The sequence below is a fragment of the Seriola lalandi genome, unplaced genomic scaffold, assembly GCF_002814215.2.
Source record: "Seriola lalandi dorsalis isolate HSWRI2012SDOR001 ecotype SW California unplaced genomic scaffold, Sedor1 jcf7180002054168, whole genome shotgun sequence".
Taxonomy (NCBI): domain Eukaryota; kingdom Metazoa; phylum Chordata; class Actinopteri; order Carangiformes; family Carangidae; genus Seriola; species Seriola lalandi.
Window position 1 is genome coordinate 54967 of NW_019524721.1, and position 27206 is coordinate 82172.

At 39.4% G+C, this 27206-nt stretch overlaps 1 protein-coding gene across 1 annotated transcript; it reads right to left on the reverse strand.

Moving 5' to 3' along the window:
• Positions 1 to 430: 430 nt before the first annotated feature.
• On the reverse strand, positions 431 to 26717 carry LOC111653174 (MAM and LDL-receptor class A domain-containing protein 2). Its single transcript, XM_023403651.2, has 51 exons — positions 26626 to 26717; positions 26165 to 26293; positions 25332 to 25460; positions 25081 to 25177; positions 24765 to 24924; positions 22802 to 23018; positions 22375 to 22506; positions 22058 to 22182; positions 21444 to 21681; positions 21036 to 21304; positions 20595 to 20685; positions 20308 to 20448; positions 19923 to 20048; positions 18878 to 19011; positions 18597 to 18768; positions 18132 to 18251; positions 17599 to 17753; positions 17402 to 17497; positions 17216 to 17306; positions 16990 to 17109; positions 16066 to 16168; positions 15823 to 15973; positions 15419 to 15638; positions 14252 to 14375; positions 13709 to 13838; positions 13488 to 13566; positions 13220 to 13375; positions 12662 to 12787; positions 12321 to 12530; positions 12104 to 12223; positions 11450 to 11611; positions 11277 to 11368; positions 10184 to 10351; positions 9635 to 9838; positions 9427 to 9535; positions 8352 to 8474; positions 8114 to 8213; positions 7778 to 7937; positions 7271 to 7385; positions 6971 to 7114; positions 6471 to 6658; positions 5965 to 6130; positions 4839 to 5057; positions 4171 to 4349; positions 3309 to 3546; positions 3045 to 3204; positions 2826 to 2940; positions 2366 to 2477; positions 1479 to 1575; positions 1298 to 1373; positions 431 to 1215 (listed from the first exon to the last, which is right to left on the reverse strand). Exons 1-51 carry the CDS (start codon positions 26669 to 26671, stop codon positions 1120 to 1122), a joined length of 7230 nt encoding a protein of 2409 aa, XP_023259419.1. The 5' UTR covers positions 26672 to 26717; the 3' UTR covers positions 431 to 1119.
• Positions 26718 to 27206: the final 489 nt, after the last annotated feature.

The following is a 27206-nucleotide window of genomic DNA, read 5'->3' on the forward strand; positions in this document are numbered from 1 at the left end:
ATTTATCAAACTGTTAAAAGCAAAACTTTGGATTTAAGTGAAAAGTAAAAAATAGAAATACCCCACATCCACTCCTACTCACAAACCCATAAATAAAAAATGTTTATCAAAATTTTATACTTAAAAATGCTGTTAAATGTGAGCGTTAAAGATGTCTGTTCAGTTGGCTAAGAGCAGATCCTAGATGACTGCTGCACAGCATCAGAGCCAAGCAAGCCCATTTGTCTGATAATAGTAACAACAACAGAAATAATAATAATACATAAATAGGGACGTTTTTTTTTAATTTATTTTTCTATCCATCTAGTGTGCACACAAACAACACAAATAAATCTTACATTAATTTTACTTGCAGTCACTGTCTAAGCATCTTCGTTCTAAATTCTCATTATGTTTTCTGGTTTAGTCCAATCTCATGACAGTACAGTACTTTTGCTCACATATTTTATTTGTGTGCAAATTTGAGGTACCTGTACTTGAGTATTATCTCTTCATGCCACTTTATACTTGTACTCCACTACATTTCAGTGGGTTGGGTTCACTGGGTGGTAGTTGGTTGAGGTGGCACTAGTTTTAAAAGATAGATTCACAGTTTTTCAAGTCTATCTTTCAAATAGTGAATCACTGAAGCAGGACTTCTTTGCTGTAATCATTCCTCCTGTTCATACTGACCCTTAAGGGATCCCCCCTACTCAAATTTCAATGTTATGCATTATGCATTAATAAACTTGTATGCTACATATCAGAAACTTATCATTTCAGCTCTGTCACAACTTTCTCAGAGCAAAATCTCAGAACATCACTACAAGCTTTTGAAAGAATATTTTACTTACAATTTATCAACTGCTCATCAACCAATAAAATCAACCCAACAAAAAACTGGTTCTTTGGCTCTACAGTAAAAATAATATAAGACAATTCACATCACAAGATATTCCATTTTATAATAAATTAGTTTTCATTATCAAGTTGCTAATCATCACTCAATGGGTGTATTACTCTCCTTGGCAGTATTTTCAAATATTCAAATAAAGGTTTTAGAGGAATTAAAATGTTGTCCACTGAGCAGGCATAATTTACAAATAGGTTTTTCTGTTTTATTACAATTATCAATCTGGACTAAGCATCAGATGAAACCACAGTGGTGTCAGTTCGATGTGATGATGGATCATACAGCCTGTTGATATAGGAAAAGCCGGCTCCAGGTTGAGTGTCCTGGGAAGAAAAAACATCTTTTATCATCTGAGTTTTTTAAAATCAGGACAAGATGCTTAATTATCAACTCCTGCTTACTTACATCTATTTTGCAGTCATAGAGGTCAAACACAGAGTTAGGCTCAGTCACTTCATTACTCATGACTGTTGACTGGTTCCTAAGACACAAACACAGAACACAACACCCAACAACATAAATGAGCATTTTTCTGTATTATTATGTACATTATGTGAATTATTTCTGTATTTAAATCACTTTGTACATTTTACTACGTTTCCTGTTCAGCATGAAGAGGAAGATGGAGATGATGACTCCAGCCAGCAGAGTCAGACCAACTGCGAGGCCGACGGACAACGTATCTACAGAGACAGAGAAACATGACAAGTGCATGACATTTTACATCAACAGCTTTCTTGCCTGCACTGCTTTAGACTCCGCAGTTCCCTCTTGTACTACTGTTAAACATCTGCATAAGGAATTAACTGACTAGGTTGCTAAAAATATTAGTATTTCCTAAAGGATAAGGTTGTGGTCAATATTCAATATTTGTATTATTGCTAGAAGATCCCATGACAAAACAATTAATCTATTCTACTCACAAGTGCTGTCCAGGTAGCCAGAGCCTGATATAGCTTATCCCTGTGCCACAGGCTTCCATTGTTATCCACACATTATTATAAAAACATAACTGAGTCACACTGTTGCACACTGGTGAGTTAATCCCACATACTTTGTCCTGCTGCTCTAAATAACACTGCACATATTCATTTTCATTTCAGTTTTCATTCACAATTTTCTTTTCATGGGATTTTGTGACAATAAGAAAAAATAGAATAAATCCAGTTCTATCCAATAAGACAAACACAAATCTTTCTATAAATTGCTGCTAAAATTGGCAAAGTTTGTAACAAAGTGTGTAGTTACAACCACATCTGTCGAAAATACTTTATGCAAGTAGTTATTTGCACAAATATCCAGGCATTCAGGGGAGATGAATGAAGAAGATTTAATTTGTCACATAACGTGTCAGTCAGTCCACAAGAACAACAAATGCAGCGGAGCATGATTCTTTACTCCACAGTAAAGTAAAAGGAAATATCAGATGCTCAGTTGAAGTAACTAACAAGGATTTTAAATGACCATTGTTACCATCAGGAGGTTCGATGGGTGGATCTGAGTAGCAGCTGCCAGGGGCGATGGTGATATCATCAAGAGCAACATCCCCACCTGACGTCAACCCCTTCTGATACGAAAACACAAACTGTGCCCAAAAAAGAGAAGAAAATATGTTTTTCAAATTCCGGATATAAATCAGAAAATTCAGAAGACACACAAAAAACAGTTCTTTTTCTGGTTTATGTGTTAATAGAAGTTTCTATACTTAGTCAGATATTACATTTTTCAGACACATCACAGGTAGTCTTGACCAAATTAAGCCGTTGCATTTCAGCTGTAGTTTTTTTTAATTTAAGAAAAATCCAGGATTTGAAATCTCCTCTGCTCATGACAAATAAAACTGGGTTTTTTTTTCTGAGAAACTGGCATAAACTGTTGTAACAAAAAAAAAAAAACTACAAGAAAAGCTCTAGTGAAACCTATCCATAATTACCCAGAATGCTTCTTTATGTTTAACAGATAAACTAGCCATCTGCCACTTGTCTCCCCTGTTTCCTGACTCAATCCACTTCAGAATCCCTTCTTCGCTGCCACCAGCATGCATTTTTCTATGGGGGAGAGGACAGCAACAATTTAAAATAAAGTTCTGCAGATAATTAACACACTGTTCATGTTTAATGTTGCTACTCCTCAGACATCAGCAATTAGTTACCTGTCATTTATGTAAACTCTGAGAGTCCCAACATGGCTGCCATACATGTGGTACCAGAATGTGAGACAGTGCCCTCTAGTGGACCGCTGGAACACATCACTGATCAGGAAGGACATGTCTCCCCACTCACCCACTGAGCTGTCCACATACAGATAGTGACCTGGTGGAAACATTGCAAGATCACTCAATAATATAAAGGACAGGAAGATCTTTTTATGCTTTCTATAAGTGGTATTGTATTGTATTATGTATATATTTACTTACCATGTGTTGAGTTGGTGGTGTGATCAACACTGGGTCCGGTGTTGGGGTTTGGAGAGGCTCCTGTGCCGCGGAGCCAGTCCCCCTGGTCGACTCTTCCACCCAGGTTGCTCCAGCTACACATGTTCCTCTCAAAGTCACAAAATCCAGGAGGAGGACACTGAGCGTCTGACAGCTGCACATCATCAAAAGCCATGTCTCCCTCCTGGGTGGGGCCAGCCTTCACACCTTCCACCACAATCTGAAACATAAAGCACTCAATGTAATGATGGAAACATTGGGAACAATGACGGAACTGCTTACTGGATATAGTAATACATAGTTTAAAATTAATGTTATACTTGAAAGGAGTTTTAGATCACACCACCGTCTCATTTTATGGACAGTTTTAGATTCAAGGCACTATCAGTGAAGAAAGGACAGAAGTAACAGACATCTAATTTGATTTGTATTTGTTTGGATTAACAGCATGGGTGGTGGGAGGTTCAGCTCGCCCAAATGAACCCTTAAATGTCTGCAAAAGCCCAAAGCATTAAATGACCTCTGTGTATGATAATGTGCTATACAAATAAATTTGCCTTGCCATTTGCCTTCAGTAAAAATATATAATCATCAGAAAAAATTATTAATGTAGTGAAGTACAATACTGAGCTATTCAAATGTAGTGTAGTATACGTACAAAGTAGCATAAAATGGAAATACTTGAGTAAAGTAAAAGTAGCTCAAATTGTACTTAAGTAAGGTACCTGAGTAAATGTACATAGTCCATACATCTCTTATCACAGTGTCTCGTATCACATCTCATATCAGTGTCTATGTACAGTATATCTCTTCTCCCAAGAGTGACCCTGGATTTGTGACTCACCCTGTAAGGCTGAACCCGAGGCAGAAGTGAAGCCTGACCAAACCTCCACAGCCGGCCCTGGTCACCTGTCTGAGAGAAAATCAGAGTTTCCTTCCCGTCCTCGCTCTGCTGGTAAACATTCAGCGTCCCCATGCCTTTGCCATACATGTGGTACCACAGCTGCACACAAGCTCCTTTTCCTGCAGGGCCATAGGAATGAAAACCATTTCAAATGTGATTTCATTAGGGAAACATTACACTGAATATCACAGAAGCACAACATTGTCACTGTTCACCTTTTATCTCTGTAAACTTTAGACTGCTTAGATGTTAAGTTATTTGTGTTTTCTTATAGAGAAAAGTAGAAGTGGTGGGTCAGGCCTGTCGCTGTAAATCAAATCAAAACTAAAATCACACCATTTTAAAACACGTCTTTCCTTTTATGACATTTAACTAAACTTTTTGACCCTGTCTCATTGTGACTCAGTGTCTGGAGGAGTACACCATCTGCACAAATGGTGGCTGCTCCAAGCTAACTCTCAATATAATAGTTGTACCATCTTTATAATTGTGGGAAAAGTTAGAACCAAATCAGAGCCAATCTATGGTTCCATAATGTTGATTATAGCTTGTAGATCTCAAAGGAAATATTCAGACAACAGTGGAGAACACACGGGTTCCTCTCTGACCTGCAGGGTACAGTGGTGAAGACATTGCAGCTGTCTGGCCGGCGATGTCAGAAACAGAGGAAGGCAAGTAGTAGTAATGGCCCGCAGGTGTGTTAGTGGTGTGATCGCCGTCTGGTCCTGTGTTGGGGTTGTGAGTGGAGCCCGACTGTCTGACCCAGTCAAAGTCATCAGTGGTCTGCTGCTGCCAGTTACAACTCCCCTCCTCAAAGTCACACAAATCTACAAGATAGTGTTTTGGAATGCATTATAAAAAAGTATGCACACATGAAGAATAAAAATGGTAACTAAATGTTAAGCCCTCAATATATCCAAAATACAGTGTGTGGAACTGAGCATAGGTGGGATGTCAAGCGAGGACCTAAAGTGATTTCTTTGATTTGACTTGTTTCTTTGACAGATAATATTCAGTCTTGTTCCCTGCAAGCTGTTTGTCTGTATGTTGTTCATATAGTGTAGAGTTTATATATCTATTTTCTCCTCTGCCTGATTTTGCCCTGCTTTGTCTTTGACTTCTGCAGTGTCAGGAAATTATAACATGAAACCATAATCCTTGCATTTACTGGGAACTGTTTTCAGTTGCGGATTTGAGGCACTTTGGTGTACGGCAGCGCAAAGGTATATTTTGGATTGACTCAAAATAAACTACAATTTATTTCGTGTTCATTTTAATGGAGGAACATGTCACCAAGGTTTAAACAATGGGAGATCTGTGACATAAGCTGTATCAGACTTTAGTAGGATCAGTGTTGATTAAGCATTTACTGTCCTATAAAAATATCAAAACATTTGCATGGCCCATGACTGATCACATACAAATGGCATCAACAACAAATAAATGGGGGGTAAAAAGGGAAACTTATCCCCCCCCCCACTGTATTCAAGTCATTGAGGGCAGCTAGATGAGGGTGATATGGTTGAGAGGATATGATTCACTGGTGACTGAGACAGTAATTCTTGAAAATGTGCCCTGACTCCCTCTATTTCTAGTTATTCTAGTCAGTCTTTTACTTGCACAATGGTTACATAATGAATCACTTAAAAATTGCACGACACAAAATTACAGTACAGTCAGATAAACTGACACCCATGTTTAAAATGCCATTTTCTCCGGCTTCAGCCTTATTACCAGAGGCTTTGCACGGTCCACTGATAAGGGAGATGTCATCGATGGCTATGTCTCCAGCCTCTCCTCCAACTGTAGCCTCCAGAACCACTTGGTGGACTTTCTGCAACGTCACGTGGCTCTGCACCAGCAGCCACTCATCCCCTTGATTTCTTGATTTTTGCCAAACCTACAGGAAAGACGGTAGGCTGATTCACTCGTCACAATGAGGATGTGAGGAGGTTTTTGCAATACCACGGTATGCAAACTGTGCAACTTGCACTGAATATACCATGCATTAATGTCATTTTGCAATCAGCATTTCACAATTATGTGAAAAGTATAATAGCACAGAGAAAACACAGTGGGAAAACGGTCAAATATTTCTCAATCAGGCTCACAGATGTTTTTCTAACACTGTAGTAAAGGGAAGTAATGTGGTTTTCACTGTCCTCTATATTTGTCATTCAGCAACTTTGATTAAACGTATCATAAATTAAGAAAACTATAATTTTCATGCACATTTTTACCAGTGTTTTCTTTAAGGGATCAGCAGATTGTAGAAGTATCCTCAAAGAGCCCACAGTAGCACCAAACATGTGGTACCAAAATGTGAGACAGTATCCTTTTTCTCCAGCAGGTGGCAGCAGTGGAGACTTCAGTTGGGCTTTGTTCCCCTTCACACTTGGTAGGGAACTCTCGATGTAAAGGTATGTCCCTGTTAACAATGTACAACAATGATTCGCAGTTTATCTGGCTTTTGACCCTTCAACACAAAGAAATGTCTACTTACAACTCCCTGCATTTATCCACGAGCTGTGTGGAGTTCAAGCAAAGTGTGGTTTTCATTTGAAAAGCATTTAAGGCCTCAAGGTGTTACTGAGATATTGTGTTAACGAGAATGGGACGGACAGGTGGACAACCTGAAAATATAATGCCTGGTGCTAGATATAGTTCATAGGTGCACAACATTACTGTTTAGATATCTGTCTAATGTTTTAGGACACTGCTTGTTAAGCTATTTTAGCACCTTTGCCGGTGGTGTGGTCTCCTGCAGGTCCGGTGTTGGGGGTTTCAGTGGGACCTGACATGCTGAGCCAGTCTAACTCATCTTCTGCCCCCTGCACCCAAACACACAGACCATTTTCAAAAGGACAGTCATAGGCAGACAGAGCTGAGGAGGGAAAGATGATTTCAAAATTAGCCAACCTTCATCACCAGTAGCAGTAGGTTTAAACACAGTAGAAATATGAATACATGACATACTACCCATTCCACTACTACTCATTCTAAATAAACTCACATGTAACATTGATGAAACCTTATTTACCTGGTGGCTGGTACGACTTTTCACAGTTTAGAAAAGAGATGTCATCAACAGCAAAAACACGCTCTGCAGTGGTTGCTCCCCCCTGACTCGCTTTGTCCAAGCTACTAAACAAAACCTGAAAATACAAAATGATCACATCAGTGCTTCTGCAGGATAAGCATCCATAAAAACAAAGAAAACATTGCATTTCACTGTAGCGGTGGAACAAAGACGCAGTATGTGAAAACAATTGGAAAACATTATGCACTTTCTAACATTCACATCATCCTCACCTTCAGGCACACCCTACACTACCTATAGTCACATCCCATACTTATAATGAAATTGCTGCAGCTGGTTTGCTTAATAAATTGTTTTGTTTAACTTTTGGAAATGGCCTCCCTGTTTGTCATGGCCTTACCAGCCAGATTGTGACAGTAATTGACAGGATTTCTTCTTCAATAAGCACATTTCTATGTGTCCCTTTCATAAAGATTTAAACTGTTTAGTAGAGACATGAGCATACACCTTATAAGGCTGCTGGTGCGGGCCTAGAAGCAGATACTCTGAGGTCCAATGGGAGACAGTGTTGTGACTGCGTGACCACAGGATTGCTTCACTCCCCTCAGCTTGCTGCATAAGCACTCTGAGTGACCCAGCACTCTCTGCACTGATGTGGAAGTGAAACCTGGGTGAAGGAAAGAAGGAGGAAGGGGAGAGTGTTGGATTGGGAAGACAGTTCAGTGGTAGAAAGACGGGGGCAGTGGGGAGGATTGAGCAATTTTCTATCAAAACAAATATTTTACAGACATTAGAGAAGATAGTAGCAGAAATGTGTCCAACAGTGCCGTGGTTATCACTCACAGAATCTGGCAGTAGGGGGACGAAGGGGGGAGTTGGGGACTCTGGAGCTGGGCCTCACTCTGTGTGGATCCCTGACTGAAATTCACTCTCATGTAGTAGCCTGAGAACGAGGAACAACACCCTGAATCAACAAGGCTGATTAAAGACAGAATAACTATGATCATTTGAGAACTACGTAATTTCAGCATGTTATCCCTTAAAATTCTCTCCCTCTCAGTCAATGGGTCCCTAAAGTCACCTGTGTTGCCAGTGTGATCAGTGGGTGGCTCGGTGTTGTTACTGGCTTTCTGTCTCTGCCACTTGCTCGGTCCTTCACTAGTGTCAGTCCATTGGCACTGGCCACTCTCAAACGTGCACGGACCTAAAATAAAATTAAAAAAAAAAAAAGTGTGAGTAATACTGCTGGCACAAGAAGGGTGGTGAAATTGGTTCATGAATCACAGGTTTAAAAAAAGTTTTTGAATAATTTGCTTTTGCGACAATTTGTGGTAATGAGAACTTCTTTTTGACTTTTTAGTCCTTTACGGCTTTATTAGCATTCAGGAAAAATATTCTCTACTTCTTCTCTTTTCCGAGAATCAAATTTCAACAACAGCCAACACTATCTTTGTGTGTTGGCTGTTGGTCATTCAAGTGTTTGCATTATCTTTTTTGATACCTTAACTTTTAATAGAAAATTTCAGACAAATTCAGTAATCCACAAGATATAGAGCTACTCGCTGTCAGTTCTTTATCAGATACAGCTGTAGAATAAGTACCTTATTGCAACTCTCTATTGAACTCAAATTGTACATGTCATTGTTTTATTTCTCCTTGCCTTTAGAGGCCAATTTGGGTTTTTCAATCACACCAGCACAGTTCTCAGCTGACATCCAAACTAACTTCCACCCCATTTTGTGAAATCTAAGTGATGCCATTTCTTAAGTAATTTCTTAACGGTTTCTCATGACTCACATTGTGGCTAATGGCATCTTACAGTAATTCATGTCCTTTGTCAATGTGCTCTCTGCTGATTTAGGTAATCTCATTCTTTCACAGTCAGTCATTACAGGAATCATTTTGTTCACATCCGCCCAAGCTACTAGCTGCTATTTTTACCGAAATGCTCAACTTGCCCCTTTCTCCCTCACTGAAAAGAATGAGAGTTACTACCCAGCTCTACGCTCCATCTCCGAAGCCTAATAATAAATACAACTGAGCAAAACATGAAAATTATTAAAGAAAGTGTACACCACTGACTAAATGGTGAAAGCATTTTTTAGTAAGTTTACTGCAGGTCTCTACAGCACGTTTCATACAAATGCAGCTCTCACCACAGCCATCCTCATCCTCCCCCTGTGGGCAGTCTGCATGATAATCACACTGTAAGGTAGCCAGAACACACACTTTTCCTGCTGACCGCCAACAGAAAAACTCATTATCCTGCAACACCAAAGACAAGCAACATTAGCAATGACGCATTTTCAGCAGCAACCGAATAGACTTGTTTTATGGAATATTTAGAAGTTTCAGTTGCTGTACCTGACAGGGGGCGATTGGTGCGGTTGAGGTTGAGGGTGTGGCTGGAGAAGTGGGTGGGTTGGAGGACGAAGGTGAGGTAGAAGTGGGTGATATGTCAGGCAGATTGTTGTTGTCAGGGTCAAATACACACTCTTTGGAGAAAGATGCGTCGTCCAGAGCAACCAACCCTCTGTGACTGTCCCCGTGCTCATATCTGAAGACAATCTGAGAAGGAGGCACACAGAAAAACCTATAATTTTTCTTCCTGCCATGAAACATACAAACAGGATGTTGCATTCATGTACAGAGACTTTAACTGTACTTGTCAGCTTCCACAGACTTCTTGCTCTACTTGTTCTTAGGATGAAATCCCCAATTTGTAATTTGGGTACAAATACCAATTAAACCTACTGATTTTGTCCAGTTGTTCAAGCTAAAACTAATTTCCGTAACTTTCAAGGTGTCAATGCCAATGAATGCTTGTCGATTCCTTTCTCATATGACAGTCAATCTGAAAACATTTTCATAAAAGCATTCAGTCCGTCATCTACTGTCTGTGTCCTCACTGACCTTGCTGTTGGCTGATGACGAGAACGTGACCTCTGCTCTCTGCCAGCTGTAGCTCTGTGAGTTTTCCCTGAGCCATAACAGTCTGTCGTCACTACCGGACCGTAGTGTCCTGGACCGGGCTGTCAGTCTGGCTGCAGCATCATCCAGGCTGAAGTAGAAGAATATCACCTACATAGAACGAATAAGGACTGTAACAGTGGGTTGAACATAGAAAAGAAGCTGACAGTGTTCTTTAAAAAATAGGCTTGTGAACTGTGCAGTACATCATTAACCACTCATGTGGGTTACATGAGTGGTTAATGATGTACTGCACCTTTATAGAGCAGAAATAAGCATGAGGTAGATAATACAGGCTGAATATTCAATATTCAATACGCAGCAAGGTATTACTGTAAACCAGACGCATTTTAATTTTATCTGTGCTTCTCTTAAACCTGCACATAGAGGCTTTCTTCAAAGGGCTGCAACACAGTTTTTTATTCTTTGAATTGTTGTGACACATTTTGGATTATGCCGATACTGTGTATGATAATATTGTCCATCTTTTACCTTTATTGGTAATAGCTGATTATAGTTTATGTAGATTTATTTTGAAAATCAATTCCATATGTTCCCTGTGCAAGTGTGGGTTCTCTCCGGGTACTCCGGCTTCCTCCCACAGTCCAAAGACATGCAAAATGGGGACTAAGCTAATTGGATACTCTAAATTGACCATAGGTGTGGCTGTGAGTGTGAATGGTTGTCTGTCTCTATGTGTTTGCCCTGCAATGGACTGGCGACCTGTCCAGGGCGTACCCCGCCTCTCGCCCGAAAAGATGCTGGGATAGGCTCCAGCCCCCCCGCGACCCTACTAGAGGATAAGCGGTAGAAAATGGATGGAGGGAATTCTATATGTGTCTTTCTAATGTCTACAATGGTTCTTGATTTTCTTTTCTTTTTTTTTCTTTTTACTGTTTTTTTTTCATGTTTTTCTGTTTTCTGCAACACAGAATATTTGGTGAAATGAAATAATTTGTCAGGAGCCTCTTACAGACAAGATTGTGCATCTGTTTTCCTGTCAACCATCCACTTGATCATCATATGTTGTACTCACACTGCAGTTTAAGCTGGGTAGTAAAGTTCTGGAGACAATCTCTGATGTCTTGCCCTCTGCGGCCAGGTAAGTCCCAGGTGTAACATAGTGACCTGTATATTAATAAGTCAATAAAATGGAGTCAAAACCCTATTTGAGCAACCCTTTGCCAAGTGGGTCAGAGAGTCTAATACCTGCAGCAGAGTTTTGGGTGTGATCCCTGGGAGGCCCATGGTTGGGCCACGCTTCTAGACCTTTGCGATGCGTCCACTCGGCTCCAGGTGCGTCCACATCGCTCTCTGCCCAGGAACACAGACCCTGTTCGAAGCTGCAGCGCTCCACCACACCTTGTTGCTCTACATTATTTTTTATCATCATGTAAAAGGAAAAACAATCATTACAAATTATAAACAAGTACTGAAGAACTTCCACCTGTGATTATATAATACATAAATAGTCATATCCAGATCTAATATGATCATATTTTCATTTAAGTAAATCTAACAATTCAGGAATGACACAAATGATGTCTTTAATTTTAAGTGAAAGTGAATTTATAATTAAATATAAACATATCTTACCTAATAGTAAAATATAAATATAAAAATATACTTTTAAGTTTTTAGGGAAACTGAATTTACAAAACTGTTCTGTTTATGCACCAGAATCGCTGATTAAATGATCGTAATGTCAGTGTACCTTCCACATCTCAAGCTTTTTGAGCTGTTTTATATTCATACATCTTTACAGCACAAACGAGGAACCTACAGGGTAAAGAATAGTGTCCAGACTCTTTACATGAATTTACAGTGCATAATCTACCGTTCACTGCCATTGTGATATCTCACCACAGTTGTTCTCATCAGACCAGTCCCCACAGTCATTGCTGAAGTCACACACTTGGTTACGCTCAACACACACACTGTTGTTGCACGTGAACATACTCTCTGGACACGAGGGCTGGGGCTCTGAGAAGGAAACCAACAAATATTTCATGAATGTAAATCAGTTTGGAATAAAGGGTTGTAAGTAAAGTAAAGTGTCCAGTTAGTGCAGGTAGTCTACCAGGCAGGGTGCAGTTTGTGAAGTCTATGTCATCAATGGCAATGTGTCCTGGCATGTTGAAGGTCCTAGAGGCTTCAAACAGGATGGTAAAGTCCTGAGCGATTCCACCAACAGTTACCTCACCATGTTGCCATAGATCTCCATGGCTGCCTGACTGCCACCACACCGTAGTGGACCTGGGGCCCTCCTTTAGCAGCACATTCAGCTCTCCTGTGTTTGAAACAGTGTACATAATACAAGATAGTGTGCAGGAATAAAAGCGCTAACTCACATGTGAAGGTCCCAAGAACATGTGATTTGTTTTATGGCTGCACACATACATGTGCATATGTAAAACATACCCTCTCCATACATGTTGTAGTAGAAGTGTAGTGTGCAGGTGGCGCTGGCCTCTGTCATGGTGGGACTCTGCAGGGCAGCAGGGCTTATTTGATCGCCTCGGTCAGACTCCACTGCCATGTACCAACCTGGATGAGTCAGATAAGAACCCTGAGAAAAACCCTTTATTCTCTCAACATATACTCAACAGAGGACAGCAAAAATAATGATGCAGTAGAAAATCTATCAAGTTGACATGGGGGAGACAGTTGTGAAAAGAGGTTGTAGCAGGGTGGTGGGAGCATGGGGGTGATGGAGGGCTTCCTCTAACAATTATGCATCTTAAACATGATACATCTTAAACAATAACTGCCTTAATTTGTGGTTAATTTGCAGCTTAATGTGAAATGCAAACATCTTTTTGTGATCAGTAAAATCACTAAAAGATTAACCTTTGTACTGTACACAGATTATGTTTGCTTTTGCACAGATTTGATTTGATCTGTAAAACAGTCCAGATGCAGATATCCTGTCTCACTGTATATGAAGTCAGTGTATGAGGGGTTAGTGTGCGGTCCTACCCAGTTCAGTTCCCAATGTGTGGTCCACAGAGGGTCCAGTGTTCCCAGTAGCATTCCCTCCTCTCACCCACTGAAACTGGCCAACACTGATGTCCTCCCAGTCACATGTGCCATTTTCAAATGAACAACCCTCAAATCCCAAACTTGTTTCATTCACTACAAGAAAAGAAAACGGTGCCATTTATTATTTTAAATTTAATTATCATTGAACATATTTCAGTAATTATCTATGGAATAAAAAAAAAAACAAACAAAAAACTGCCAGTACCTTGACAAAGTCCTGGTGTGAGACTTATGTCATCAATGGCAATAAATCCTCTATTGCGAGTCTCTGCTTCGATCAGCAGCTGAGTGTGTAGTTGTTGAGGGAGTCAGTGAATGTCATTGATAAAATAGCCACTCTTTTTTACTATTATTATTATTATTATTATATTTTTTATTATTCTTTAAAAAAATTATTATTCTGTTCTATTCCAACCACTAGAGTACCTGGAAAGGTGTGATCCTCTCTACAGATTGGGAGAGCCTGGTCCAGCTGTGCCCACTGCTGTTACGGTTGAACACGAGATCCTCCTGCGATGGCCCTGAACGCATGTACACCCGCAATGTCCCAGAGTCACTGAAAACAACAGACAAATGCAATGCTTTGGTTTGATTTGATTTATGAAAACGGCTTCAGTTAAGTCAGTTTAAGCAAAAAGCATTTATTCACTTCAGAAAAAAATCTAGTTTATATGTAATGTATGTTTTTTTTTTACATTTTCAGATGGTTGTTTTTAGAGACTTAAAACTATGACTTTTTAATTTTAATTTAAAGTCTTGTGTAAAGACTGAACTCTGCCACAGAATATTCTTAGTCTTGCACAAAGAGAGAGCAGATGATTCATGTCTGAATGACATTTGTGCACACTTCCTGAGGAAGTCAATGAGGAAACTAAACAGGCTTAACAGGATAAAGTGCATCCTCTGCGTTGTCACATACTGTATGATGTGAGAAGGTTGGTGATTTGGATTTTTTTTTCTGCTGCTTACCTGCTATCCATATAGTACCATAAGGTGAGACAGGAGGTGGTGTCTTTCAGTTGGATCCATTCTGACACCACCTGTGCTACACTGCTGTGGTTTAGGTGCAGGGATGAGCTCAACAAAAACCAACCTACATGCAAAAGAAACAAAAATGTTGAATAATAATAATAGGAAAAATATTTAGTTAACCTGCACATATTTTTTGCAATTCTCCACAGTGCTTGATCATTGAATTCTCATTGGTTAATAATTTAAATACATAAAGATAGATCAACGTATGTCTCATTTTCAGTGCAAACTATCAGCTGTGAATACTTCTCCGTGCTGCTCATTTTGGCTGTTAGAACTATTCAAACTCTGAATCCAGAAATTACATTACAATTCTTGATAATTTCTAAACTTTTAATGACCTTCTCAGTTTCAAGTTTCTTCCAGAGAAAGGTCATAAGGAAACCTTTTCTTTGGATAAAGGAGGATGTCATATGTCATGTGTCACATGTAACAGGACATAAGTCAGGGACAAAAAGAGAAGTTAATAAGTAATAGACTGTGACAGCTAAAAAGCTGCGACAGCTGCTAATCATTAATCATTAATTGCAACATTGAGGGCTGCACTTGGTCAGCTAATAATCCTAGCCATCTAACCTACATTCAAATTTTTTTTATGAGGTTTGGCACATTTTCAAACACATATTTTTGTGCGCTCCGCAGTAAACGAAACAAACCAAAGTTAGCAGCAGCGTTAGCATTTGTAGTCTTGTTTCTGAAAGACTAAAAGACTGAGGCAACTGCAGAGTTCGGCGATAATTCTCTGAGGGTTCGTCAGTACCCTGGGACATTTCACATTATACATAGTAATTTGATCTTATGTTAATAAAAAATATTGATTAGTGCAGCTATAAGGATTTAAATCTATAAATACCATCATCCATGCCATTGTAGTTATGAATGAAAAACATCACCCACCAGGGTTTAAATCAACAAATTCACTACTGAGATTGTTCTTTGGGATATGAAGACTTTTTTGGTAATAATTTTTGGTGGTTCAGTAAAGTATTAAGTGGACATGTTCCCCCATTAATGGCATATGACAACAGTGAAAAGATCTCTATATCTACTCCAGTGGCATATTCATGTTAAGCTTATTATGTTGAGGTACATCTGAGGTCGTACCATCTGGGGTCTGAGTGGTGTGGTCTGTAGGCGGACCCTGGAAGCCCCCATTGGCCATCACCCAGTCATGTCCGTCTCCTTTGGGGATGTTGACCCAGCTGCACTGTCCGGACTCAAAGTCACAGCTGCCTGGAGGACTGCAGGTCCCATCTCTCATAGAAATATCATCTAGTTTCACTGTAGAATTAGTGCCTGCCACTTGGATCGCCGTAAACGCCACCTGGTCAGGCACATAGGTACATGAACAGTTTTAGGTAGCATCTTACAGGAATGACAGAAAAATGCAGTAGACAGTTTAGTCGCATACTGTGAAAGAGACTGTTTGATTGGCAGAGAGTAGAAAGGCATCATCGTAAAAAACAAAAAAACAAACAATAAAAAAATAAAAAAAAAACACAGCTTACACGGAATTTTGCCGGAGAGGACACAGTGACCTCCGCCACCTCCCAGCCTGTAGAAGATGCTCCAGACCGTTTCCAAAGGGCATCAAGCTGCTCCCCACTCCGCAGCAAATGAACAGCAAGGTCATTAGAGGAACCTGCAGGTAACCAGTACCTGAAGAAATACAGTAGACACATAAACATTAAAATGTGCATCAGATGACATGTGATGTGTGTAAATGTGTGTAGTGGCAGTACTAGACTCACCAGAAGCGTACACACATCTCTGTAGCTGACGTGAACTCTGGCGTGATCAGCTGAGCTATTTCAGTCTGTGTCGAGTTTGTTGTCATCACAGTCACGTAGAAACCTCAAAGGAAGACAGTTACAGGTGTTTCAAATGCAATCATGGGTGTAACTTAAGTGTAACTTCTTCTGCTTCTTGTGCTCACTGTCGTTTAATCATGATATTTGCATTTTTCACCCTCACCTTAAAAGTGTGTCAAACGCTACAGTACATGTATTATGAATTGGATGACCACAACGGTTCTGTAAGAAGAACGTACTGGGAAAATGTGACAAATGTGCAAACAAGATTAAGAGTCTACAGCTCAGCCAACAGCTCTGAGGCTGGCATTGCATTGCGCTACATGCTAACATCAGCATGCAAACATTCTCATAATGGTAATACTAACGGAGATGTTTAGCAGGCATGTTTACTATGTTCATCATCTTAGTTTAGGGGGTTTGGAATTCTAACATTTTCTAATTAGCACCAAACATAAAGTTCTTCTGAGGCTGATGGGAATGTCATTATTCTTCCAGGTACTTGGTCATATACCAAAATCATGGACAAATACCTTTCTTTTTATCATGGTGGCTCTAGATGAAACATCTGAAGACAACAAATTTTGAATGCAGTTCATCCAGAAGTTATTGAGTTATCTGCTTGCAACAGATCATCCAAAGACTAATGTTCCTTGACTTATATTGCGACCTGAGCCCCAGTGCTGTGGAGTCCCACGTTCCCAGGTTGGGAACCACAGCTCATGATCACAAGTTAAACTTAGGACTTACTATTGATTCACTTTATATTATAACCTTCATGTAGTTGTGGTGGGAACATGATTGCTCTAATCTACCAAACACATATTCACAGTGTGTGGCGTGGTACCACAGTTTCCCACTCACCATTTTCAGTTCCATAAGTGTGATCCACCTGATGTTGTGTTCCCCTTTTGCGATGCCACTGACCCTTATGACTGACCGAGTTTTCAAAGCCACACAAGCTAGACTCAAACCCACACATGTCTAAAATTTGGTGAAAAAAAAAGAAAGAAGGGAAAACCTGTAGTAATCACTGGTATATTTTGACTTTCTGTTAACATCAGGTAGTGCTGGGTCTGTGTTCACTTACTCTGATCACTGCAGGCCCCCTCCCTCACTGCAATGTCATCAATGGCGATGAATCCTTGACTGTTGGTGTTTCTATGGCCAGTGAACACCATCTGTGGACGAAGGAGGAATACAAACATAATTTAAAACCAAAAAAAAAAAAAAAAATCTAAGTATATTCGTAATTAAATAGAATGTAAAAATTTACCCGTATTGTATCGTTCATGCTGATGGTTACTTGTGCATTGAACCACTCTGGAGTCTGAGTCCCTCTCTGAGTCCAGACTAACAGCTCAGAGGATTTCTAAAACAAAGCAAGCCATTGTTGTTGTAGCGCTGAGGTAAAGACACTGCAAGCAAAGTCTGCAACGGAAGATTTGTAGTAGTACAAACTGGGCTACACACTGTCTGAACAAGCAGATCCAGGGTGGACACAGAAGGCCCGAGCATGTAATACCAGAATCCAACACAAATATCTGATGTAAGATTGACAACAGGAACAGAGATGGCTGCTCTCTCTCCATTCTTGGAACTGGATCCATTCAACACCAAAAAGAAACCTTGGCAAACAAAAAAACAGACAAGCTTTCAAACTGCAGTGCAAATCGTTGAATGTGGCTTTGGATCATTGTTCTTTGGTCCGTTTTATCATTGACGGCCGTGTTTCAGTAATGATAACAATGGAGGAGCAGCAATGAAAATAATAATGATGATTTATCTAATCTGTACATTGTTTAGACCATAATATACATACAGATTTGTATATGTATATATGTAGATTTCTTTTGCTTCTAAATTAATCTTTTATCAAAACTGTTTAATTCTCTTGGACTTACAGACCATATGTTTATTAAAATAAACAATGGTTAAAACAATGTCTGATGTTCACAACAGCCCCACCTTAGCTACACATCTTTTTTAAGGTCAATAGTCAATACCTTGATTATTTCCAAGAGTATGATCATACTGAGGTCCATCCCATGGTTGGGCCACTTGAAGTCCACTACTGAGAATCCAGTTCAAATCGTCACTGTCCTCTTGAACCCAATTACATAGACCTGTTATAGAAGATGTAACTTTATATATTACAATACTCTATTTGTAACATAGGAAATAGGATAAATAGACTACAGAATAATTATTCAATAATATCCAAATATCCGAATGTAAATACCACTGGACACAGGTATAATTCATATATTTATTGACGGGATGTATTATTAAGTCATTTGTGGAGTTTGAATGATGCTACTGTAGCTAAAAAAATGTAACAGCTTTTGTTTGTTTGTTCAGTTACTCAGTCAATCACTATTATTAAGTATGAACCTTTAAATCTTGAGAATGATCTGTCAAGTCAAACATCTTAGAGTCATACTACTGAAACTCTATTTTCCCAGTGTCACCTTGTTCAAAGGTGCAATCCATGTCAGAGGCAGGAGCAGTGGTGGTCGTGGTGGCAGGGGTAGGGGTGGTTGTTGGGATGATGTCATCACAAGACCTGTCCCTGATGATGTGCACGTCGTCCAGGGCAAAGCTTCCTTCAGCTGAGTTGGAAGAACTGGCTTGCAAAATAATCTGTGATGAAGAATGACAAGTGAATGATGAGTTCATTTAAAGCTTTGCACTGATTTCTACTGTTTATGTGCAGTGTTTTCTCATCATTAAGTTCTAACTGTTATTCTACCTGGTGAGGCTCTGATGCACTGTAATCCACCCTGTCTTTGATCCATGTGTTATTCATATATCCATTTGTAGTCCACACAGCACGCAGTCCAGCAGTCTCATTCACAAACACTGTCAGTGTAATGGGCGAGGGGCCTGAAAGTGCCACAATTCATCATTAAAAGACTGAAACTGTCGTTTATTTACTTTATTTAAGAATTTGCCTTCCGGATGAAGCCATGGGACAGAAAGATGAGGAAAGTGATGAGTCATTAAGAGTTTGCAAAGGACAATAAGATCCACAATGAGGCAATATCAGTATCACAGAGTATCACAAAAAGCCCTCTCAGTGGAAAGAACTCTTGCTGGTTTATTCATCATTTTATTTGGCACATGTATATGTCCTGTACTATCTGTACTGTATGTGCTGTAATAAAGCTGCAAAAGTAAACTGCAAAGCAGCTTAACTGCCTCTCACACCCTGGTAAGTATTAATCCATTAACATGGAATTTTCCTGCTTTTTGCCACCAGTAGCTTTGAAGATGAGAAAATAATCTTGTTCCTCACTTTCTGACAGTAACAAATGTCATCTTGTTCGAACTCCTGTTTTATTTTCATCTCTCTTTTGTAGTCCATGTCATGGTATACTGTATTAACTGCTGTTTTGTGATCCTTGATTATTCTCTTCATATTTTATAGAATTAATTATTAGTCTCTCTTATACTGCATGTGTTTTTAACCTATGCTTTATGTTCTCTGCTATCTCGGCCAGGACACTCCTGCAAAATATTTTCATTTCAAAAGAAGTATAGATATTTAGACCAAAACTAAATCTGAAAAGTTAACTTTGTCCAGGTTACATTTGACCACAGTTTTAACAGCATTTTCAGTAAGTTAACATGTCTCAGTATCAACACACTAACATATAGCCTTTGTTGACACAAGTGTTGAAATGTATGCAACTTAAATGTCAAAAATGCGTTCACTTTGCAATGAAACATAAGTTTTAGCCCACACATGACCAAATCAATGCTTCGTAGGAGAGCAGAGATAAGAATATACTCACGGTTTATTGACCACCCTTCGGTGCGGTGCCAGAGCTCCAGGCAAGCTCGGTCCACAGCCGCCATGGACTCACTCTCCAGGTGGGCTATTTCTTCTCTCTTAGAGGACATGAACATAGCAAAGTGGCCTAAGGAGAGAAAGAAACAACATGAAATATCCAGGTGAATTATTTTCCAACAGTTCCCTGTTATGGCTGTATTCAGTCACTTGAAGTTTGAGTAGCTCCATTAATCAGAAGGGTTATATGCTTTGCTAAACAAGTACCTCAGTGAATGAAACGGAGCATCTTACTCAGTGGCTTCACCCGCAAATATATACATTTTGTGGATTGCGAAATGCAAACTGACCATGGAGCTGGGAGTTAAAGGATGTGTGTCCTGATTTACCTAAAGAAGAATCTGTGGAGTGGTCCCTTCCTGGGATGAAAAGACCCTCACTGTCGCCTGAAAGCCAGTCCCAGTCCATTCCAGACTCTGTTGGAGGATTGTTTACCCAACCACACATGTCCATCTCAAAGTCACAAAAGCCTGAAAGGAATACCACAGATGCACATGCAGCATGCAGTCATATAAAAATGCTTGAACAAACCCCACCCCCACCCCGACTCTACCCCCTACAATATACATTCCTTTTCATCTTTCATCCATTTTCTTCACAATGGTCACTCACTCACCTGTCGGGGGACAGGCACCATTCAGGACAGTGAGGTCGTCAATGGCTATATCTTTCCTCGGTCCATCCCCCACTGTCGCTTCAAAAATCACCTGTCACTCAGAATGACAAATTGATTTTAACTTATAAGATGACCTTATAAGTTATTTCCACATAGCTCTGACTTTTACATGAGGAAGTTGGTACTGATGTTTCTTAGAAATTAAAGCATCTGTGCTGAAAAAGATGAGCTGAACATCAGTGTCCCCTGATCCCCCTTTGCTGAAATTTACTACCTATTATCCACACATGCAGTATATACACTACTGTCAAGAGTTTTAGAAAAACTCCATTTCATCCCAAACCAGCTTGTCTGGAGAGTCTGCAGACTGCTCTGACCATTTGCAATTATTTATTCAAAAACATTATCTGAGAACTTAGTACAACGTAGGTACATTCCTACCTGATATGGGATATCAGGGCTGAGAAGCGTCACTCTTCCGTGTCTCCAGTGCTTCCCCTGATCTCCACTTCTGTCCCAGAGCTTCTGGGGGTTTCTGTGGCCGCCAGGGGTCTGAAGGTAAATAGTGAGTTCACCCACTCCACTTCCCTCCATGTAGTACCAGAACATAAGACATTCCCCGTCAGGAGGTGTTGGCTCCATCATTGCAGTCATCATCGCACCTCTGGACCCCACAGGGTGACTCCACAACCGGGCACTCAGGTAATAACCTACAAATAAGGTGTAGTTATGCACATGTTGACTTTTTATCTGAGTGTGTGATTGTATAAACAAACAAAAACACATAACTTTTCTTTAGTTTTGACACAGTAGCATTACATTAGCCATGTATCTCATGGAGTTGCAAACCTTGCTCTGTCCCCAGAGTGTGATCTGCGACGGGGCCAGAAGAGTTGGCTGGTTGGGATGTCCCTGTGATCCGGCTCCAGCCGAAGTTTGCAGAAGGCTGTTGCTGCAGACCACAGAGGGATCCCTGGAAGGTGCACTCTCTCTCAGGTGGGCAAGAACCACTTGCAGTGGTGGACACCACTATGTCATCAATGGCTATGCTCCCCTGGATACCTCCCACAACAGCTTCTATGATAAACTGGAGAACAGTTTGAATTCATTAAAGCGTTTATTTCAAGAGAAGAAAGAGTTTTGTCATGAAATATCTTTTTAAACATAACTAAGTTAAAATAGCTATGGTAGTCAACTTTAAAAAAAAATCATTTAATCCAACCCACTGTTAAACAGGAATACGATAACGGCAATATTATTGTAGAAAAACAATAAGAAAGACACAGAAATAAGAGACGTTTGTGTTTTGCACTGTTGGAAAACTGACTTAAACATACATGTGTTTAAAGACTTGACCCATTTTCTAAAAAATCTACATGAAACTGCTCTTCACAAACATTTCTCAAAATGATGTCAACATCCAACAGGAGAGACATACACTCAGAAAAGACTAATAAGAATACCTGTATTGGTTTGTCACTAGTGAAGGTAAGATCAGCAAATCGCCATTTGTTTCCCTGGGTGCCACTCCTCATCCACACAACCGTCTCTGCTTCACCAGGATGCTTTGCAATAAACTTCAATGAACCTGGTAATAAGAGAACATAAATAGAACTTGTGCATTTGTCAAACAATGTGCATTATGGAGAACAAGCTGAGAAAAAAATGGTCTTGCCAAAGGTGCTTAGAATCCATAAGAACTGTATTGATCTTGGAAAATGCACACACATATGGATTTAAATATGTCTTCAAGTGCAGCTATGGAAAATGAGGCACGTACCGATGCTGTTGCCAAATATGTGATACCAGAAGCTCACACATGTGACTTGACCTGCGTGTCTAGGGAAGCTGATGAGTCTGGCTGCTGATGAGATGTTCAGGTTGTATGCAGCTGTTATGAGCATGTAGTAGCCTGAGGGGGAAAAAAAGATTAAAAATCGTGCAATTGTTAAAACTCATCAAGTACTCAGAATGTAATCAGAGTGTAACCAGGAAAACAGATGTAGATTAACTCGCATTTAGTAATGTAAATGTGACTGGGGATGAATATGCAGCCTCTCGAACGCGCTTAAATCTACTGTTGTAATTTCACGATTGAACTCTTTATTTTGATATAGTAAAATAAGCACCACAGATGAATATGAAAATATAGGGAATAAAGTAGCTGCTAAAATAAAATTCTTGTTAACCGTCCATAAGATACTCACCTTTCCCAGCTGGGCTTTCATTATATTTCCCACTTGTCCTTTCCCACAAGAGGCTGGCAGTGTAATCATGATACCATGAACAGGTATCGTTTTCAAAATCACATGAGAGTTGGTCTGATCCTGCAGGGACATCTCCCTCTCCACAGTTGTCAAAGCTGATATCATCCAGCATAATGTCTTGGCCTCCAAAAGACCAAGTGGAGAGTGAAAACAGCAGCTGTAGGAAGAGAAGTGTTTTACTCCACATTTGTTCTGCAAATCATTATCCTTCAAACTGATTTAGCCGTTCAGGGCCACATTAACACACTATTGGGCCCTGGAGGAAAAATTGAGACGTGAAACCCCTATTGACCATCTGGTTCAACTGACACTCCCTGTTTGTGTATGTACACCTGTAAGTTGTCATGAAGTTGCCTCTAAGTACATTTCAAGTACAAGGCACCCAACAGACTACGCATCTTCATTCATTTTGCCTTGAACACGGGCCTGGCTCTAGACTTCGGCATGGGAGGGCAATGCCCCACCAAATGCTCCGACTGCCCCACCAAGTCGTCCTGTTTATGAAAAGTATATGACCAATCATACACATGCCACATTCAAATGATCAAAGTTAATTTGTATGTGACTGGTTGGTCTGGCCATATAAAGACTGGCTACATCGGGGAGAGCAGTCACTTTGCTATCATTTCACTTCACCGATACTCTCTATTTACCAGTCTACTGTACTCGCACTCAGTGACTTGACTCAGCTGAGAAAAATCTGGTTTTAGTTTTAGTAAACCATGAAATTTGATCTCTAGATTTTATACATTTATCTGGATACTTGCAAATTGCAGTGTTTGGGATTATTTTCAGCGGTTCACTCACTGATTTCTCCCACTCTAAGGCCCCCTCTCTCTCTCTCTCTCTCTCTCACTATCTATCTCGCTCTGTCACCATGCACTGATTTGTTGTTGTTAACACCTCGCAACAGCACTGTTACGGGGCTGTAGTCTGTGGAGGTTGGTTTAAAATTAAATACCTTATGGACCGATATATTATTAGATTCTATGGCTTTAGTTTAGTTAAAATAAAACAGTACATGTTACAGCTTACAGTCATAAAGAACACTGAGTATCCCAGTCACGAGTCTTCAAGTCTGGCAGTTAGTGATCTCTTAATGCTCCCCCAGTCAAAGCCGTCTAGAACCGGGCTGCTTGAACCTGCTTGAACCTGCTTGAACCCCAAAACAACACAGTCAATCCAATTCCTCAGTACAACCTGGCCCAGGTTTTCTTTGTGTGTCTGCTCGTTTGTGGCAACACAAATTAATTGAGGAATATACTACATTACAATTACAGCACATTCACGTGGCAGATGCTTTTGTTCAAAGCGACTTATATTTAGTTCTTTCAAACCTTGTAAAGGCAAAGGCTAGATCTCATGTCGGGAGTGTATCCTGTTTAAACAAACAACTAAGAGCAAGTTCAGTGCTACAGTACAAGTTCAGATCAGAGATCTGTTTTTTTCAGGAAATGAGAAATAAGCAGTTGCTGGCAAATTTTGTTGCGATGTGATAAGGTGTCTTTTTTTTTTTTGTCTGCAGCAGAAGATGGGCTGTGACTCTGCTAGCCTGACTTCAGTGGAGAGCTCATTCCACCACTAATCTTCTGGACAAACATGATATCAAGTAAAAGTATAAAATCTAGATTGCTTTATTGATGCCCCAGGGGGGAAATTAGGTGTTATAGAATGAAACCAGATAAAGATTAAATCAAATTTAGAGGTACAATAAAAAGTAATAATAAAATAAAAAATAATAATAAAAAAAGCGCTACAAGACCAATCTAAATAAAATTTTAAAAATGATTCCAGTATTAAAGGCGCATTAAAGGTGTTTCTATCTAACCTAACCTGACTTCTTAAATATTTTAGATTACAATGTCTGTGTACAGCCTAAAGGCATACAGGATATTTTACAAACCTTGTATCCTCCTGGCTGATTACCAATGAAGACTGTAGCATTCTCCCAGCCGTCTGTATTACTTTTAGAAATCTCCAGCAAGTCTTCCTTAGCGGAGTCTCTGTGCATTTGTACTTTGAGGCGTGCAGGAAATGACGACTTATTAGTATGGTACCAGAAGCTGAAACAAATTAACAGTCCAATCACAAAAACATCTGACAGCTAGCAAAGGGTATTTCACAACTTCAAATCAGATTTGACTAAAATCACAATCAATCAACCAATCAGTATCTAACTGTAATATACATAACTGAAAATAACAGATTCTTCTGAGTACCTGATCTGGCATCCCAGAGCTGCCCGCTTGTCAACAGAATACTCCAAATTAGCCGGAGAGTAAGAACTGACATTTCCAGGTATGTGCATGACGTGTCCTGGATCCAACAGACAAATATCAATATCAATAAAGGCTTGATCTTGTGAACAAATGAAACACTTTTATCACTAATTTAAAATGCCTCGTCTGTTTAAAATGAATATGAGCAAAGTAATGGCACAAACAGATCATGATAGGAAGTTAATAATTACCCCATGAGGTTCCTGTGGTATGGTCCTGTCCAGGTATTGAGGTTATGTTTGCCATCTGCCGTCTCCACTGGAAGGAGTCAGCACTAACGACTTTCCAGCCACAGGTGTGATGCTCAAAGTCACACGACCCTTGAGGAGGGCAACAGAGAATAACGTCAAAAGTTAAATATTAAAATTTGCACACTGTGAGAACTTTAAAGCATTCTTCTTCTCGGTATCCTGCTGTTTTATATGTCCTGTATTGATTGTATTTTTCAAAGCTTTTAATATGTTTAAAACCCCTAGGCATCCATGTATTCATCAGTGAATACACTTAACATGTTTTAATTATTGTAACACAACTTTATTCAGAGAATAGAAGTTGTAAAGAATAGTTGACACCATAAAAATGTTTTTGGAGGGAAATTTGAAATAGTGAATTATTGACATTTTAAGCGATTTATAGGCATTGATAGACATAGTGTTTAAATGAAAAAGACATAAAAATCTCTTTAAATGTAAGTAGACTGTATTCTAGTTTTATTTCTATTATTTTGTATTTGTGTGCATAAATAGTGACACAATATTTTTTACAACCTCGAAATGTTCCACTATAAAATTTTTATTATGACTAAAGATCTGTACTTTCAGTTTATGCTGAATAAAGGATACCATGCTTTTGAGTTAACCATAGTTTAAAAGGTGCTAAACAAAGACAAAAGTGAATGCACAGAAAGTTGGCAGAAATTAACCAAAATCTATTTACTCTCAACACAAAGATCGGATGTTGTTGAGTTAGTAAAAATCTAAATAAAGAATTCAGTTGACAATGTTCTGCAGAAAAGCCAGCATACCACAAAACTCCTCGTCAGAGCCATCTTCACAATCCTCCTTAAAATCACAGACAAGTTGAGCAGGAAGACATCCTCCAGATGTGCAGTTGAACTCCCCATCAGGACAAGAAGACACGATGACCAACAATACTGTAAAGACAGTTTTATGACAAAAAGATTAAAAGATGAGAACCTGGGGACAAATGTGACTATCCCCTTCAATTACACTACAGTAATCTTTCTGTTTTAATTGATTAAACATCTCAAAATTGCCAGAACACCACAGCTTGTTAATTCCACAATTATATGCATGTTTTTCAACAACTATAGACATTGTACAACTTGTCACTGTGTAGTTTATTTGTGACAACTCTGGTGACTTCTTCTTACTTGACCAGTATGCATATAAAACAATGTGCACAACCTTAAGGATACAAAATGATATAGAAATGTGTGTGATATTTAGTTCTGAAGACCCTTACCTGACAAAACAAGTAATTGCTTCATATCTGGAGAAATATGACACATAGTCAGAAATCCAAAGAGAAGGCAAAATCCCTAAAGCATGACTGCAACCCCAGCTACCCCTCTGATTAACAGTTTGCTAATGAATTACTGGAGTGCAACTTCTATTACAACAATTGCGCTAAGGCCGTCAATCCTTATCGGTAAACCCCAGATTAAAGTCCAGGGTGTACTCAGTTAACTGCATTACATTTCCATTGCTTGTCTTTATGGCTCTCAGTGAATGCTTCAGTTGTTTTACTGAGCAAAGCAAAGCTTTAGATTACAAGAATGACCTAATGTCATAAATGTTCCAGGTGATAGTACAGATTCAGAATTTTATAGTCTCCTGTTGTACATGCAAGCATTTGTAAACTTTAACTTCTAAAATGAAGTGAGGATACAGTATTGATTCATTAGTAAGTATTAATTTTGATTTTTCAAAAAGAAGTCAATTAAAATCAAACATATACAACTTGCTGTAATGCATCCAGTGAATTTACCAGAATCATGTGTATTTGGATCACAGTATATGTTGTAAGGCCAAACTTGACGGCAT